Genomic DNA, 13512 nt, shown 5'->3' on the forward strand with positions numbered 1-13512 from the left:
TTATTTTTAAGAACTGTGATATGTTTATTGGTGTTTGTTCATGAAGCCTAAAAGAAAATTAAAGGCTATTTTGAGCCTTCTGAGTCAGTCATTTCTGGGCCTCTCCCTTCACAAATCAGGCATTTTATTGGCAAATACATTTTCAGGTTATTTATAAGGCATCAGTGACATTCAGTGTTCAGTTATAGTACTGTAAGTTAATCACTTTTATATGCTGTATGGAGTTCTCCGCCTTTATAGGTTGGTGTCTGTTCTTTCTTGGCATAATGTTATAGAATTTTATTATAAGGTTACCACATACAGAGCTTCTAATTGGAATCTTTTATTTCTTTTTCTTCTAGGCTGTGGATATACTTTTGCAGCATGGAGCTTATGTCAATGTTCAAGATGCAGTGTTTTTCACCCCATTACACATTGCAGCATACTATGGCCATGAACAGGTAACTAAATGGGCAGAATCTGACAAAGATGAAAGAGTACACTCACACTACGAGCCATATGTAGGTTTACTGTCTTTATATTTGGAAGGGTCCTACTAGAGAGAGGCTTTCACATCCTTAAGTTATGCCTTTAACTATATCTGACATTTTCAGGTGTTTGAAAGCTCATAGGAATGTGGGTATTCATGTTTTAACTACCCACTGCTAGGATCACCAGCCAAATTTACTACCCCCCAAAAGAGTACTTGAAATTAGTTGCCATTCATGAGAGAGAGTTTTTCTAACCTATAAAAGAGCTTCTCACCCAGAGATACAATTCATACAATGCTGAACCTTGAAGCTGCCTTGTATCTATTAGGTGTATCAGTTTAAATACCTCTACAGAAATGTGTATAAATGACCCATAGTACTCAATAACAAATGGATTGGTGCACCTTGGATTTAATGGGTGAAATCCGGCCCCCATGGAAGTTAATGGGAAAACTAATGGATCCAATGGAGCCAGGATTTCACCCAGCGTGTTGTGGATGCAAAGGGCTAAATCTTGCTTGTCTTACTCTCACCAGCAGTGAAATTTTAAAAAAGCACTGAAGCCTTGGCCCTAAGTTATCATCAAACCCTCCTAATCCCATTTCTCTTTGCTAATGTAGAAGTGTCTGTGGCTTAGAGGGCAATATACTCGTTTGCACTGCAGGAGATCCTTTGGTTCAAAAGTAGCCTTGTGTCTGTGTTGGCTTATGTGAGTCAGTCCCAGTGCCTTTCTTATCCTGGAAACATGCATATGCTGGGACATTTTCAGAGTTTCAAAGCATGACCTCTAGGTAGAGTATATTTTTCATTTCACTGACGTTTACTTAGAGTGCGTTGGAGAGTCATTCCCAGGAAAATGCTTTTGAAAGGACAGACTCCAAGAGAACAGATGATTGAAAACGCTATACTTCTATGGTTCAATAACAGTAAGGATGTGCACAAAGCATGCATTCCTGCACCCTCCTTTTTTATATATTCACCTCATCATCCAGTAATAGTAAGAAACTCTTTACATGTTGGGCTGAGAGATTAGTTTGCTTATTTCCCGTGAACCACTTTTGAACAAATAGTCACAGTCTTGTGAAATTATGCTAAAATGCATATGGTGCTTTTGTGATAAGGGACTCTACTTTCTGAAGGAAGCTACGGCTCTGACATAGCTAATTTATGGATGTTAAGGACATCTACTTTATTATGCTGACTAGGTCAGTTAAACAAATAAGTGTGTCTTTTCCCCAACTCCTTGCTATCCATATCATTTTAAAAAATGAACTCACATTTGCTAGCGAACAATGTAATATTTTATAGATATATAACTTACAAATGGAATTTATAATGAGTTTAATGAAAATAAATTATATATACTTATATAACCCAGTTTTAATTTCAAAAAATAGAGCTTTCTCACTCAAGATGTTAAGCAATCCAATACAGAGTAAACTTTAACACAAGAACTAGGGATTACCAAATGAAATTAATTGGTAGCAGGTTTAAAACAAATAAAAGGAAGTATTTCTTCACATAACGCAAAGTCAACCTGTGGAACTCCTTGCCAGAGGATGTTGCGAAGACCAAGACTATAACAGGGTTCAAAAAAGAACTAGATAAGTTCCTGGAGGATAGGTCCATCAATGGCTATTAGCCAGGATGGGCAGGGATGGTGTCCCTAGCCTTTGTTTGCCAGAAGCTGGGAATGGGTGACAGGTAATGGATCACTTACTTGATAATTACCTGTTCTGTTCATTCCCTCTGGGGCACCTGGCATTGGCCACTGTCGGAAGACAGGATACTGGGCTAGATGGACTTTGGTCTGACCCAATATGGCCATTCTTATGTTTTGGTTTCATTGAATTGTTTGTTTTCACTTGATGATCTAATTTACATTGATGAAATATTTAGGTTACCCACCTCTTGCTGAAGTTTGGTGCTGATGTGAATGTGAGCGGGGAAGTTGGAGACAGGCCCCTCCACTTAGCTTCTGCCAAAGGGTTTCTTAATATTGCAAAACTCTTGATGGAAGAGGGCAGCAAGGCAGATGGTAAGGGAAGATTTTAAAAGCACATTAAAATTATATTTTGTATATAATGTCAAATGCTGACACATACTTTGCACAAGCCTTGGATTTTGCTTTCTGATATGGTGTGTGCATGTGTGTTTGTGTATTGAAGTTGGTGACTAGTGCAAAAAAAATTCTGTCATATTCTAAATATGCTTTGTCTATGTTTCTGCCCTCTTTGTGTTGGCTTCTCATGAATAAGCTAGAGAATTAGCTCATTGGCAAAAGTGCTCATAGAAACAATGAGTTGCAAGTGAATGCTGGAGAATATCAGGAGGAAACAAATTTGAAATTCATAATCACAAGTACTCACAGTGGAGATTTGTTTCTAAGAGATATGCTGGTCCAACCGGAGAATAGAAAGAAACCGTGTGATGTATGTGTCCAATCTAAACAATTCAGATTTTGAATATCAAATACCCACAATAAACTGTTAGTGAACGAGCTACAGATGAAGGATATTAAGTAGAAATTATGTGGTAAATATTTTCAAGTAATAATATTGAGGAAACCATAATCTGTTCACACACAATTTGTGAACAGAAAAAGAAAAATGGAATTTTTGTAATGCATTATTCATTATAAAATTTTCAGTGTAATATAAGTTTGTGTGTCTGTGTGTGTTTAATACATGACCGGGTGGAACAGTGTAAAGGTTTATCGGCATAAATGTTTGCATTATTCCCAATTTCAGAATCTCTGAATGAGTTTTACAGGTCACACCAAGCTAATGCCAATGAAATTGCTACACAATTCCACATCATTATATATTCTGTATATGCCATAGATTAAGCAAAAGAAAAAAATTGTGTTGTAGAAATATATGTCAGGGTTTCTTTCATCCCATTAGTTGTAAAACCATGTGCTTTAGTTACCATGGACTGGATTTGCTGTTCTATTTCAGCTCCTTTATACAGCTTCAATAACATAAAGGGCACAAAACTTATCAAAAAAGGCTCCCGGTAAAACTCCCTGTGTGAGGAGGTTCCCTACAGTGCAGAGACAGGAAAATGACTCTATATCAATCCCCCTCCAAACCTTTGTTGGGGTGGGACATACTTGGGGTGGGAGAGGTTGCATGGGCAGAGTACTGCTCTGCTCCAACTGTTCTCCATTGTGGAACAGCTGCTAGGGGGCTGTTGCAGCTAAGCATTAATTAGAACAGCCCTAAAGCTGAAAACTCAGCAGACACAAAAGTGGCTTAATGACATCTTCATTACCCCACTCCCACCTCCCTCATTTCCTGAGCTTAGTGTCACGTGGGAGGAAAGGAGAGGCTTGTCCCAGGAGTCTGTTTGTAAAGGGCCTGTGGGGAGAGGAGTACTATAAATAATACACTTGTAAAACCTCTTCTAAAATAACCTAAGCTAGCTTTTCTACACATAAAATTGTTGTGGCATCCTCGCCATCCTGGGACCTTCCACTGCTAGAAGCAAGTGCTGTGTCTCTTTGAGGGGGACTCTGCTCTTGCCGAGAGCATAAAGCTCCCATGTCTAGCTCTGCAGAATTATGAGATGTTGAATCTTAATCCTGGTATCTGAGCAGGACCGACTACTGCCTCTTCTGGACAATTTTGGGAGGGAGAAAGAGACGTATGCATTTTTCTGGTAGGCTGATTTTTGAGGAAGTTAGACAGTTTAAGTGGTGAGCAGAGTGTGGGTGAGACAGTCAAAGGTACGTGATAACTACAATATATTGGATACTGCAATTGGATATTGCAATTCATCACAACTCTGCAATTTATCTTGAGGATGCCTCTATTACATATCTGTCTTTGTGATACTCATGTGATAGATACTTGTGTGTGTATCTGTAGCCACCTTGAAAAATATTATAAATACTAAAACTTGTAATTAACTAGCTAAAAAATGTATGTGAAATGTTCTTGTCGACAAATTGGACACAGCCCTATATTCAAGCTACTGAAAGGGATATTTCTCATCTTCAGATATAGGACAAAAAAAGAGCTTTCAAAAAATGACAGCATATGGTCTGAAAAAAGTACTTATTTTTAATAAAGCTATTGACTTTAATATTACTACTGTTAACACACTTATATCCCAAATACACTGCATAAATTCCTGGCCCCATACAAGTCAGTGGGAAAACTTCCATTGATTTCTGTTGGGTCAGGAATTTGTCCAGGGAGACAATCTCCATGTGACCTCGAGAGACCTAATTAAAAGCAAAACAGAAGGGGACAGGGGCAATTGGCATTTGCTACAAGAATCCTACATATTATAGTAAGAACAAAGTTATCAAAATTATTCTAATTCAGTCTCACAATCTAGAACCCCATTCGATGTCTTCTGCCAATCAATATTCATAGCTAGTCATTAATTAACACAATGGAGCACATCACACAAAGCATAAAAATGATTCCATCTATCCATATTTGAAAATCATATAAAATTCCCAGTCTTGCAATCCTTATTCAATTCCTGATCCAATGCCTATTGAAGTCAATGGGAATCTTTCAGTTGATTTCAGTGGGAGGTGGTCATTGTGAGAGTTTTGTATGTGTGAGTACAGCATTCTCAAGCCTGCAGTAAATGGCCTAAATTCTAAATCCAGGAAAGCACATGAGCTTGTGCTGAAATCCATCCCTATTCATGACAGCACTTAAACATATGCATAAGTTCCATTGACTTCAATGGATTATGAGCACATGCTTAGAGTTAAGCACATGATTCAGTGCTGTTCGGAATAGAAATGTTGTCCTGAATTGGGGTCTATATATGTGTGTGGGTATATCTGTATCTATTCTAATATCGCTCTCGCTCTCATATCTATCAATATACTATCCTTTGCTAAATAACCACACCGTTCAACAGGCAACAGTCCATATGTCTTTTTCCTTTGATCATTTCACCCGGGACTCAGGTTTTCTGTGCACAGCTCCAAAACCAGTGGTGCCAAAAGCAGCATCATTCATATACATGATTTCCACCGTGTCATAGACCTGTTCTGCAAGTTACACCGTAACTGTGTCTGCACCCACACTCCTCCTACTTACTGGTATCTGGGAGTATAAATTTAACATGTTCTCTGAGAGTCATGAATGTATTACATCCCTCCTACTCGCTCATTAGGAAAAAATGTGGAAACAGCATGACGCAGATTTGTAAGTATTTTTTTGAACAGTGAGCCCTTGATATTTAAGTCTTGATATGTGCGCACTGAAGCAATATAATTATAATAAAGGGGAAGAGGGAGAGGAGAAGAGATGTGCATTCACCATACAAGGCTGTAAAAGGCTTATCATCACTTAGTTAATTTATTCCAAAAGAAGAGGAAATTAGGGCCCCATTCAAGATTATTTGTTTTAAAATCTGTACATTCCTCAATAGAAAAAGCAAAGAAAGCTGAAAATGTCTTACCCCAAAGTAGCACATTTTGAAACTTGAAATCACCATGGCAACAGAGGAAGACCTCATAAACATTTAAGCATGAAAATAATTTATGATATAAAATTAGCCAAAGGAATCTGAAAACATGCTCTGAAATTCAGCAATATGTTTCATGAGTTTGACCTATTCATTTTAATATATATTGACTGGTTGTACATTCAATTCCTATCTCTCATGTCTCTGAAATAGAGAAAGAAAAGCAGTGACCACTGCAACATAATGAAAAGGTCAAAGTATGGCCAAACTTTACTAACATTAACTAAATCCAGGGTGTGCCAGTGTACTTCATCCCCATCACAAAGATATATAAAAGGAAATACACAAATGCATTATTCATGTATTTTATATTGTAACCAATAGGCTGCAAGCACAGTGCACTCTTTCTCCAAATGCTAGTCCTATAGTTTGTTTACATGGAATTCCCTAATATGCAATATGAACGCTATTGGAAAGGAACTGTTAGTAGAATAACCAGATAAATAAAACATTCTTCTTAAATATTGTGGCCCTACCAAGACAGTGGCAGTGCATTTTGATCAGATTGTTATAAACTCTCAATTTATTTTAGGCCACTAATACATTTTAAAAGTTAATTTACCTTTATGAACTATTATCACTTGAAATTCCCTTAATATTGAAAACATCTAATTGCTGACCTTGATTTGTTTAGCATGAAAAATCTCATTTTTGTATGTTTTGTCACGTTTTTATCTTTCCCTCCTCTTTTCACTCCCACTGTGCTCCCATTATTTTAATATGCTGTTAGTATTATTTATGCATTCATTATTTTTACCTGTTTGCATTATATAGTATCTCAGTAAGTTCCATTTTAAATAATCCAAATAAAACTGTATGATAGTAGTAAATTCTTTATTATTAGGTTACAATACAAAACATGCTGATTTTGGATCAGATCCCACAAACACTTCTTCGTGTCAGTCAATGCTACTATTCATGTAACTTGATCCTTCTGTCATGTGACAATGGTAAAGAATCACTTTCTTTTAACACTGAAAAAGAACTTTCTTAGAATAAGAAGAGAGAATTATCCCTAAAATAACACACACACACATCATGTTTCACTGTAGAACTTCTTCCTAGAATTTTCCTCATCTCCCTGCTGCCTCTCTTTCTGCTACAGATTGAAAGAAACACAACACATCTCTTCAAGAGAGTTTTGTCCAGCTGATTCATTTAGCTGATCAAATTCTAGGATTGTAGACTCCAGTTTAATAGTCTTCAGGTTCTTCTCAATGGCATTATCTCCATTCACTAAAGGAACATTTCAAGTAGAGTCATATAGCAATTCTGCTGGGTTTGGAACCATCTGAAGATGCCACCTGTTTCTTCCATGCTGCTGAGTATCTTGATCAGTAGTCTCCCTTGGGTGCAGAATGAAGACTCATGTGGAATATTGGTGCAACTATGCCCTACAACAACAGCTGGTGCTGTCCAATTTTATTCTGTCTCCAGGATTATCAAGACTGGGTCTCCTAATTTAAGATTGGATAAACTTTGATATTCATTCTGATGGTTGAAGAAGAAAGACTGAGACCTTTTATATTTATTGTTTCTCAGCTTCACATCCTTTAAACAGGGCCACTTAGGTTGAAGATTTGCCTCTGAGTTTGACAATTTTATTCTTAACTTTGGACTCAACCAGCTGAACTGTCTTACTGTGGTGCCTGATATGGGGGTTTCCCTATTAACTCAGCAGAACATGGAGGCAAGATTCAGGTTTATTTTTTATAATGCTCTCTTTTAGATTCTATTCCCTTGAGAGTGGTGGGAGCTGGAAGTAATATTCTTGAAATCATTGTTTCTCAAAAGCTTGGAACTCTAAATTGGCAGATTGTGGTCTGTTATGGGTGACTATTCCTCCAAAATGAGAAAAGATGCCTTTTATCTGTTTTGCAACCTAGTGGGTATAGTAAGTAGAATCTCTACAAATCTAGAAAAGTAATCAATAGCTAGTAGACAAGTATGTCCATTGTCTTCACACCGGTATAATGCAATTTTTTTTCTTCTGCCTTTTATGAAGCCCATATCAGTGACCATGGTTTGATCTAGTAGACTGCTGCAGTGGTTGTCAAACATGTATTCATTGCCTGTGTAGGTCCTATGGGTTTTTAATTAACCTAGGAAACTTATCTGCCCCTTCAGACTACTGAACATTATCCTCGGTTGTGGCTCATCTTCTTAAAAGTCTCTCTGCAAATCACAATCACCTCTGTCAATTAAAGTCAAGTTGAAATTAGATATCAGATTTTAAGATTAACAGGACAAGCCTGCTTGTTTCTGAATACAGATTCCTGTAAACAGGAAAGCCTCACTTGGGCTATTTCCTTGGCTTCTTTTTCTTGATTCTGCTAGTTGGCAATTGCCATACCTGTCATATTTCTGCCCAGGTTATTTGATGGTCTGAAAGGTAATTTTTTATGGTGCTTCTCTTTTTCCCCAATTGGAATTTATTCTTTTCTTCTTTATTTACCATGCATCTACTATTTTCTTGCAGTCTGACTTGCATTTTGCTATCTCAGACTGCCATGCCAGCGGCACCAGCTGTCCCAGGGTTAGTTCAGACATTAGCTGTGATTTTTCTAAAAGTTCCTTTTTTAAGATCCAACTCTTAGAAGATCTCTATACATTCCTCCTTACCGATGCCAAAATCACAATGCACTCCCTGTTCCTATAATTACCTTATGAAAGCTTTCATGCTTTTTTCTGGGCCTCTGCTCCCTTGGGGAATATGTCCCTGTTTGTCTATTACATTCCTTTTGGGAAGAAAATGCTCATTTCATTTTTTAAAAAACAATGTCAACGTTATTCTTATCTCCCACCTCAGCAAAAGGAAATGCTTTATAAATAGTTTCAGCTTCACTCTCCAGGGCATAAATGAATGTGCAAAGCTCTGCTTCACCGCTCTCCGTGCTTGCTCTTTGTTGTGGTTTGGAATGTGCGGAAGTACTCCTGCCTCTCAGGTCACTTGGTGGGCTTATCAGACAGAAAGTCTTCTAGGAGTGTTGAACTTTGACATTTTATTTCCCTCTTATTTATGCTAGTTCCAAATGAGTTAGCCTCTGGCACCATGACAGGTGACAATAGTAAGAACTCAAAGGTGACACAATAGAGCTATACAAAATAATGAATGGTCTAGAGAGGAAAACAAAAGGACAGTTGATGGAACTGAAAAGCAACAAACTTAATACTGATTTTGCACAATGCATAACTAACCCATGAAACTTATTGCCAGAATATATCATTGAAGCCAAGAGCTTGTTGGCTCCAAAAGGGTGATGGACAATTTATATGGGTACTGTGAACATCCACAGTTACTTTAGATCAGTGATACTCAGACCTCAGTGGTTCAGGAGCCGAATTAGCGATCAACATTACCCAAAAGAGCCACAGTAGTGTGAATTCATTGTTTCATTTACTATGTACAGTATATAAATTAATTTACTATGTACAGTATATAAATTGTAAATGAAACAATTTGTATACACACACACACACACACAATGACTGACCAAGTATTCTACAATTGGTTAATAACATAGTAAAAGCATCCTGGCCGGTTAATAACTTAGATTGGTTAATAATTAAATCACAGTGTTTTAATATCATGTGTTGTGAAGAGCCATAGGAGACGCATTAAAAGTAATTTGTGGCTCCCGAGCCTCAGTTTGAGTATCACTGCTTTAGATAAAAAGAATTTATATAAACCCTCACACTTCAGGGTATGAAACCAGCTGCTAATTTGAGAGGATTAGGAAGAAACTTCCCCTGTAGAAGTTACTATTTACAGGAGGAAGATTTTGTGGGATATTGTCTTTCAGTGAAAATAGCATTTTTGCTAATCTTTTGAGTGCTAACGGAAACAAAGCCCTGATTCAAGTCAATGGGAGTTTTGCCATGGACTTCAGTGGGACCAGGATTTCACCCCAACTCTTCTGAAGTGCACCAATTGCTAATTAGTGCAATCTGCCCCCCAGCATTTTTTTTAGAAAAATATATTAATTAAACTGGAAAATCATAATCCTACAGAAGTTTAGGGCATTGGTATCACAACAGGACCCTTGGTGGATCTGAGTTATGTTTAGAGGTATTTTAAATTAATTCATTTTAATTTTGCTTTCCTTCTCAGGCTTATACAGTTGCATGGTAACTAAGGCCACTGGCTTTACAGGTGGAGGGAGACAAGAAATTGTCTCAATACATTTTTTTAAATTCTTTCTAAAACATTTGTAGATTATATCTTTTGTAAAATATATGCCACCACATACAAAATCCATGACACTGCTATAAAACGTTATTGCCTTTCAAGAATAATGCAACCATCCCAAACTCTCATGGAGTCGTATGTCTTCCATGTATAATTATGTACAAGAGACAGAGAGAGAGGCTGTCCCAACCTCAAAATTGCTTATCCCAATCCTCCAAAGATTTACATACCTGCTTAACATCACTCAAAGAAGTAGTTCCATATCTTGCACCATTGCTGGGTGTAAAGTTAAATGTGTGTACCTTTCTTTCTTTTTTTTAATCTCTTTCCTCTGAAGCATCAGGAATGGCCATGGCTAGAGATGGGACATTGGAGGTGGGAGGGTCAGGGCTCTGAAGTGGCCAAGTGTCTTCTCTCACAAGTGCTTGGCTAGTTCTTGCTCACATGCTCAGGGTCTAACTGATCACCATATGTGGGGGTGGGAAGGAATTTTCTCCTCAGTCTGATTGGCAATGTCCTTGGGAGGTTTTCACCTTCCTCTGCAGTGCGTGGGTGCAGGTCACTTGGCAGGATTATCTGGGTGTATCTCACATAATCATTTCCCTGCTATTGTGGGGGCCTAGGGCACTGGTGCACCTCAGTCCCTCCCGTTCTCTGCTTGTGGCTCATAATAGTCTGGTCTCCTGTGGTCTTTGGTCTAATTTGGGGATTCAGGATTAGCGTGCCAGTGCACCCTGTGTGATACAGGAGGTCAGACTAGATGCTCAGGTGGCCCCTTCTGGCCTTAAACTCTATGACTCTAAGACTTTGCAGGACTGAGGCCTAAAACATAGCCATAAGGGAAAGGGGAAAACTTGGGAAATCCAGAAGAGGGAAATACCTTGTTTCTTTGTTTGCTTTTTATACATGATTTTTATTAATGCGCATGAAACATTATATCCTTACTTGTGTCTCTTGTACATCTGTTTTGATTTTTTTTCTGTCACTCTGTAACTGCTCCTGGTTCCATGGTTCTAATGCTGGTACTTAAGGAGTCTAATATATTATTTAAAAATAACTCTGGATTTCCACTCCAGAGAACAGCAATGAAAGGTTTTCTTCCTGATTTTTTTAGTGAATGAATTTTGTTCCACTCATTTGAAATAACTCCGGTGGTTGTTTTCTTATACCTAATGTCTTTGGATCATAGTTTTGTTTCACATTGTTAATACACTGGCAGTAATCCACTTTCTAAGGGCCACTAATTCATTAATACCTCCCTCTTTTCTTCACTGAAAACTTTATTGAAAGATTCAGTAAATCTACTGTTGCAATAACTAATTACATCCTGAATAATTGGCCTTGGTGATTTATTATGAACAGTGTCAGATTACATAGTCTGATCCTGCATCCATTGAAGTCAATGGAAAAGCTCCCATTAACTTCAGTGGAGCAGGAGCAGGTCCATAAATATTTCATCAATTAACTGTCTTGGGATTTCATAGTGTGCATGCGCAAACTCTCTCTCTCTCTCTCTCTCTCTCTCTCTGAAAAAGTGAGTATAAACAGTTCACTTTCCTCTGTCTGATTCAAATGACAGTGAATGCTCAGGACAATGAAGACCATGTTCCTCTACACTTCTGTTCTCGATTTGGACATCATGAAATAGTGAAGTTCCTACTCCAAAGCAATTTTGAAGTTCAGCCCCATGTGGCCAATATTTATGGAGACACACCTTTACACCTGTGAGTAATGCACAGAAGCATTGCTTTGCATTGCATTGGTGTGATTCATAGCATTATCAATAACACTTTGCTGACTTTGTCTTCAGTGCTTGTTACAATGGAAAGTTTGAAGTTGTCAAGGAAATAATCCAGCTGTCAGGAACAGAAAGTCTGACTAAGGAAAATATATTCAGTGAAACAGCTTTTCACAGGTAGGACATTTTAAACACCATTGTCAATAGAGAAAGAGAAAAGAGGCAGAACCAGATGGTAATAGCAGGCATGAGAGAGATGTTGGAAGTTCATCAACAGCTGTATAAAGCATTGCTTCTTTTCCTTTTTCTGACCAAGGGAATCTAAGCTTGGACCACATTATACCCAAAATCCACCTGTACTCCAGACTTTTCATCTAACAAGGTGGCACAGCAAAATTTGTGTGAAATTTTGTTCTAAATATTTTTGGCCACAATTTTATGAAAATGTAAAGAGTTCTTTAAAAGCACTTGCAGAACAGACCCAATTAATTTTGCACAACTGTGTCTGATATTGGCAGCAGGATATTCAGGATACTTCCAATGTAACAGAAAAGCCCATATTTGTTTTAGTAGATAAACCCTTCATTTGCACATTTAGATTCTCCATTCTGTTACACGGGTTTTATGCCAATGTAACTCCCTTGAAATCTTTAGGTAACCAACGTTAATTTTGCTATTTCTGGGGACTGGGGAGTTCTTTTTTATTTTGTTGTTTATTTCTTGCAGTGCCTGTACCTATGGCAAGAACATAGAACTTGTAAAATTTCTTCTTGACCAAAATGTTTTAAGCATCAATCATCAAGGAAGAGATGGGCATACAGGTACGATCATGAGGACTGTGATTTAGTATTTGTATATATAGATAACACCAAACTTTTTAACAGGTAAAATATACTAAGCAGAGGACAAGTTTCCAAGCCTGAATTGGTTAGGCTGGGATTTCCAAAGGTGCCTGCCTGTAGTAGTGAGGTCCTCAGTCTCCCACTGAATTTCAAAGAGATTCTCACACACTTAGGCTCCTTTGGAAATTCCAGCTTTACAGACTAAGTACCCAATTCTGCAAGGGACTGAGCATTTTCAACTCCCACTGAAGCCAATAGGCATTGAGAGCATAGAGCACCTGACAGTATTGTGCCTTAAAGGCATGAGCAGGTACAGTACACTGACCAAGCACAAAGCAGCATGTGGTCTTTATAACTAGCACACTTCATAGAACAAGTGGTTTTTCAGAAAATGTTGGCAGTGTGTCTGGGGGAGTAGTACATTAATTGTGTGGCTGTTCCAACTAAGCATGGCGACATGGAAGAGGGTGCAAAGAGGGGAGTGGCCTAAGGAGATGAAAGCATCAGTCCTGAGAGAAAGTTGGGTGGATAAGGATTGGGGACAGAGATGTAGGCAAAAGGGCTGTGAAGTGTTTTGAAAGTGCAGAGGAGAACACTGAATAGATGGGGAACCAGTGCAGAGATACAAGAAGGGAGGAGACCTGCTCAAACTGGGTCGGGGGAGCCCTTTCTCTCTCTGTTTGTTCTTACATCCTTATCAAGGATTGTGGTAGTGAATTGCACATGGTAAAATAAGTACTGACATTTACTATAGGGCATGCAATAGATTGG

At 38.1% G+C, this 13512-nt stretch overlaps 1 protein-coding gene across 1 annotated transcript in view; it reads left to right on the forward strand.

Annotated features, from left to right (window-relative positions):
* Positions 1-13512, forward strand: part of TNNI3K (TNNI3 interacting kinase) — a 169827-nt gene that overhangs the window by 37531 nt on the left and 118784 nt on the right. Inside the window, exons 6-10 of the mRNA XM_065408995.1 lie at positions 342-440; positions 2370-2508; positions 11741-11885; positions 11972-12076; positions 12626-12720. Of these exons, the coding sequence (XP_065265067.1) occupies positions 342-440; positions 2370-2508; positions 11741-11885; positions 11972-12076; positions 12626-12720 (583 nt within the window). The remainder of the gene's footprint in view (positions 1-341; positions 441-2369; positions 2509-11740; positions 11886-11971; positions 12077-12625; positions 12721-13512) is intronic.

The sequence above is a fragment of the Emys orbicularis genome, chromosome 8 (genome assembly GCF_028017835.1).
Source record: "Emys orbicularis isolate rEmyOrb1 chromosome 8, rEmyOrb1.hap1, whole genome shotgun sequence".
Classification (NCBI taxonomy): domain Eukaryota; kingdom Metazoa; phylum Chordata; order Testudines; family Emydidae; genus Emys; species Emys orbicularis.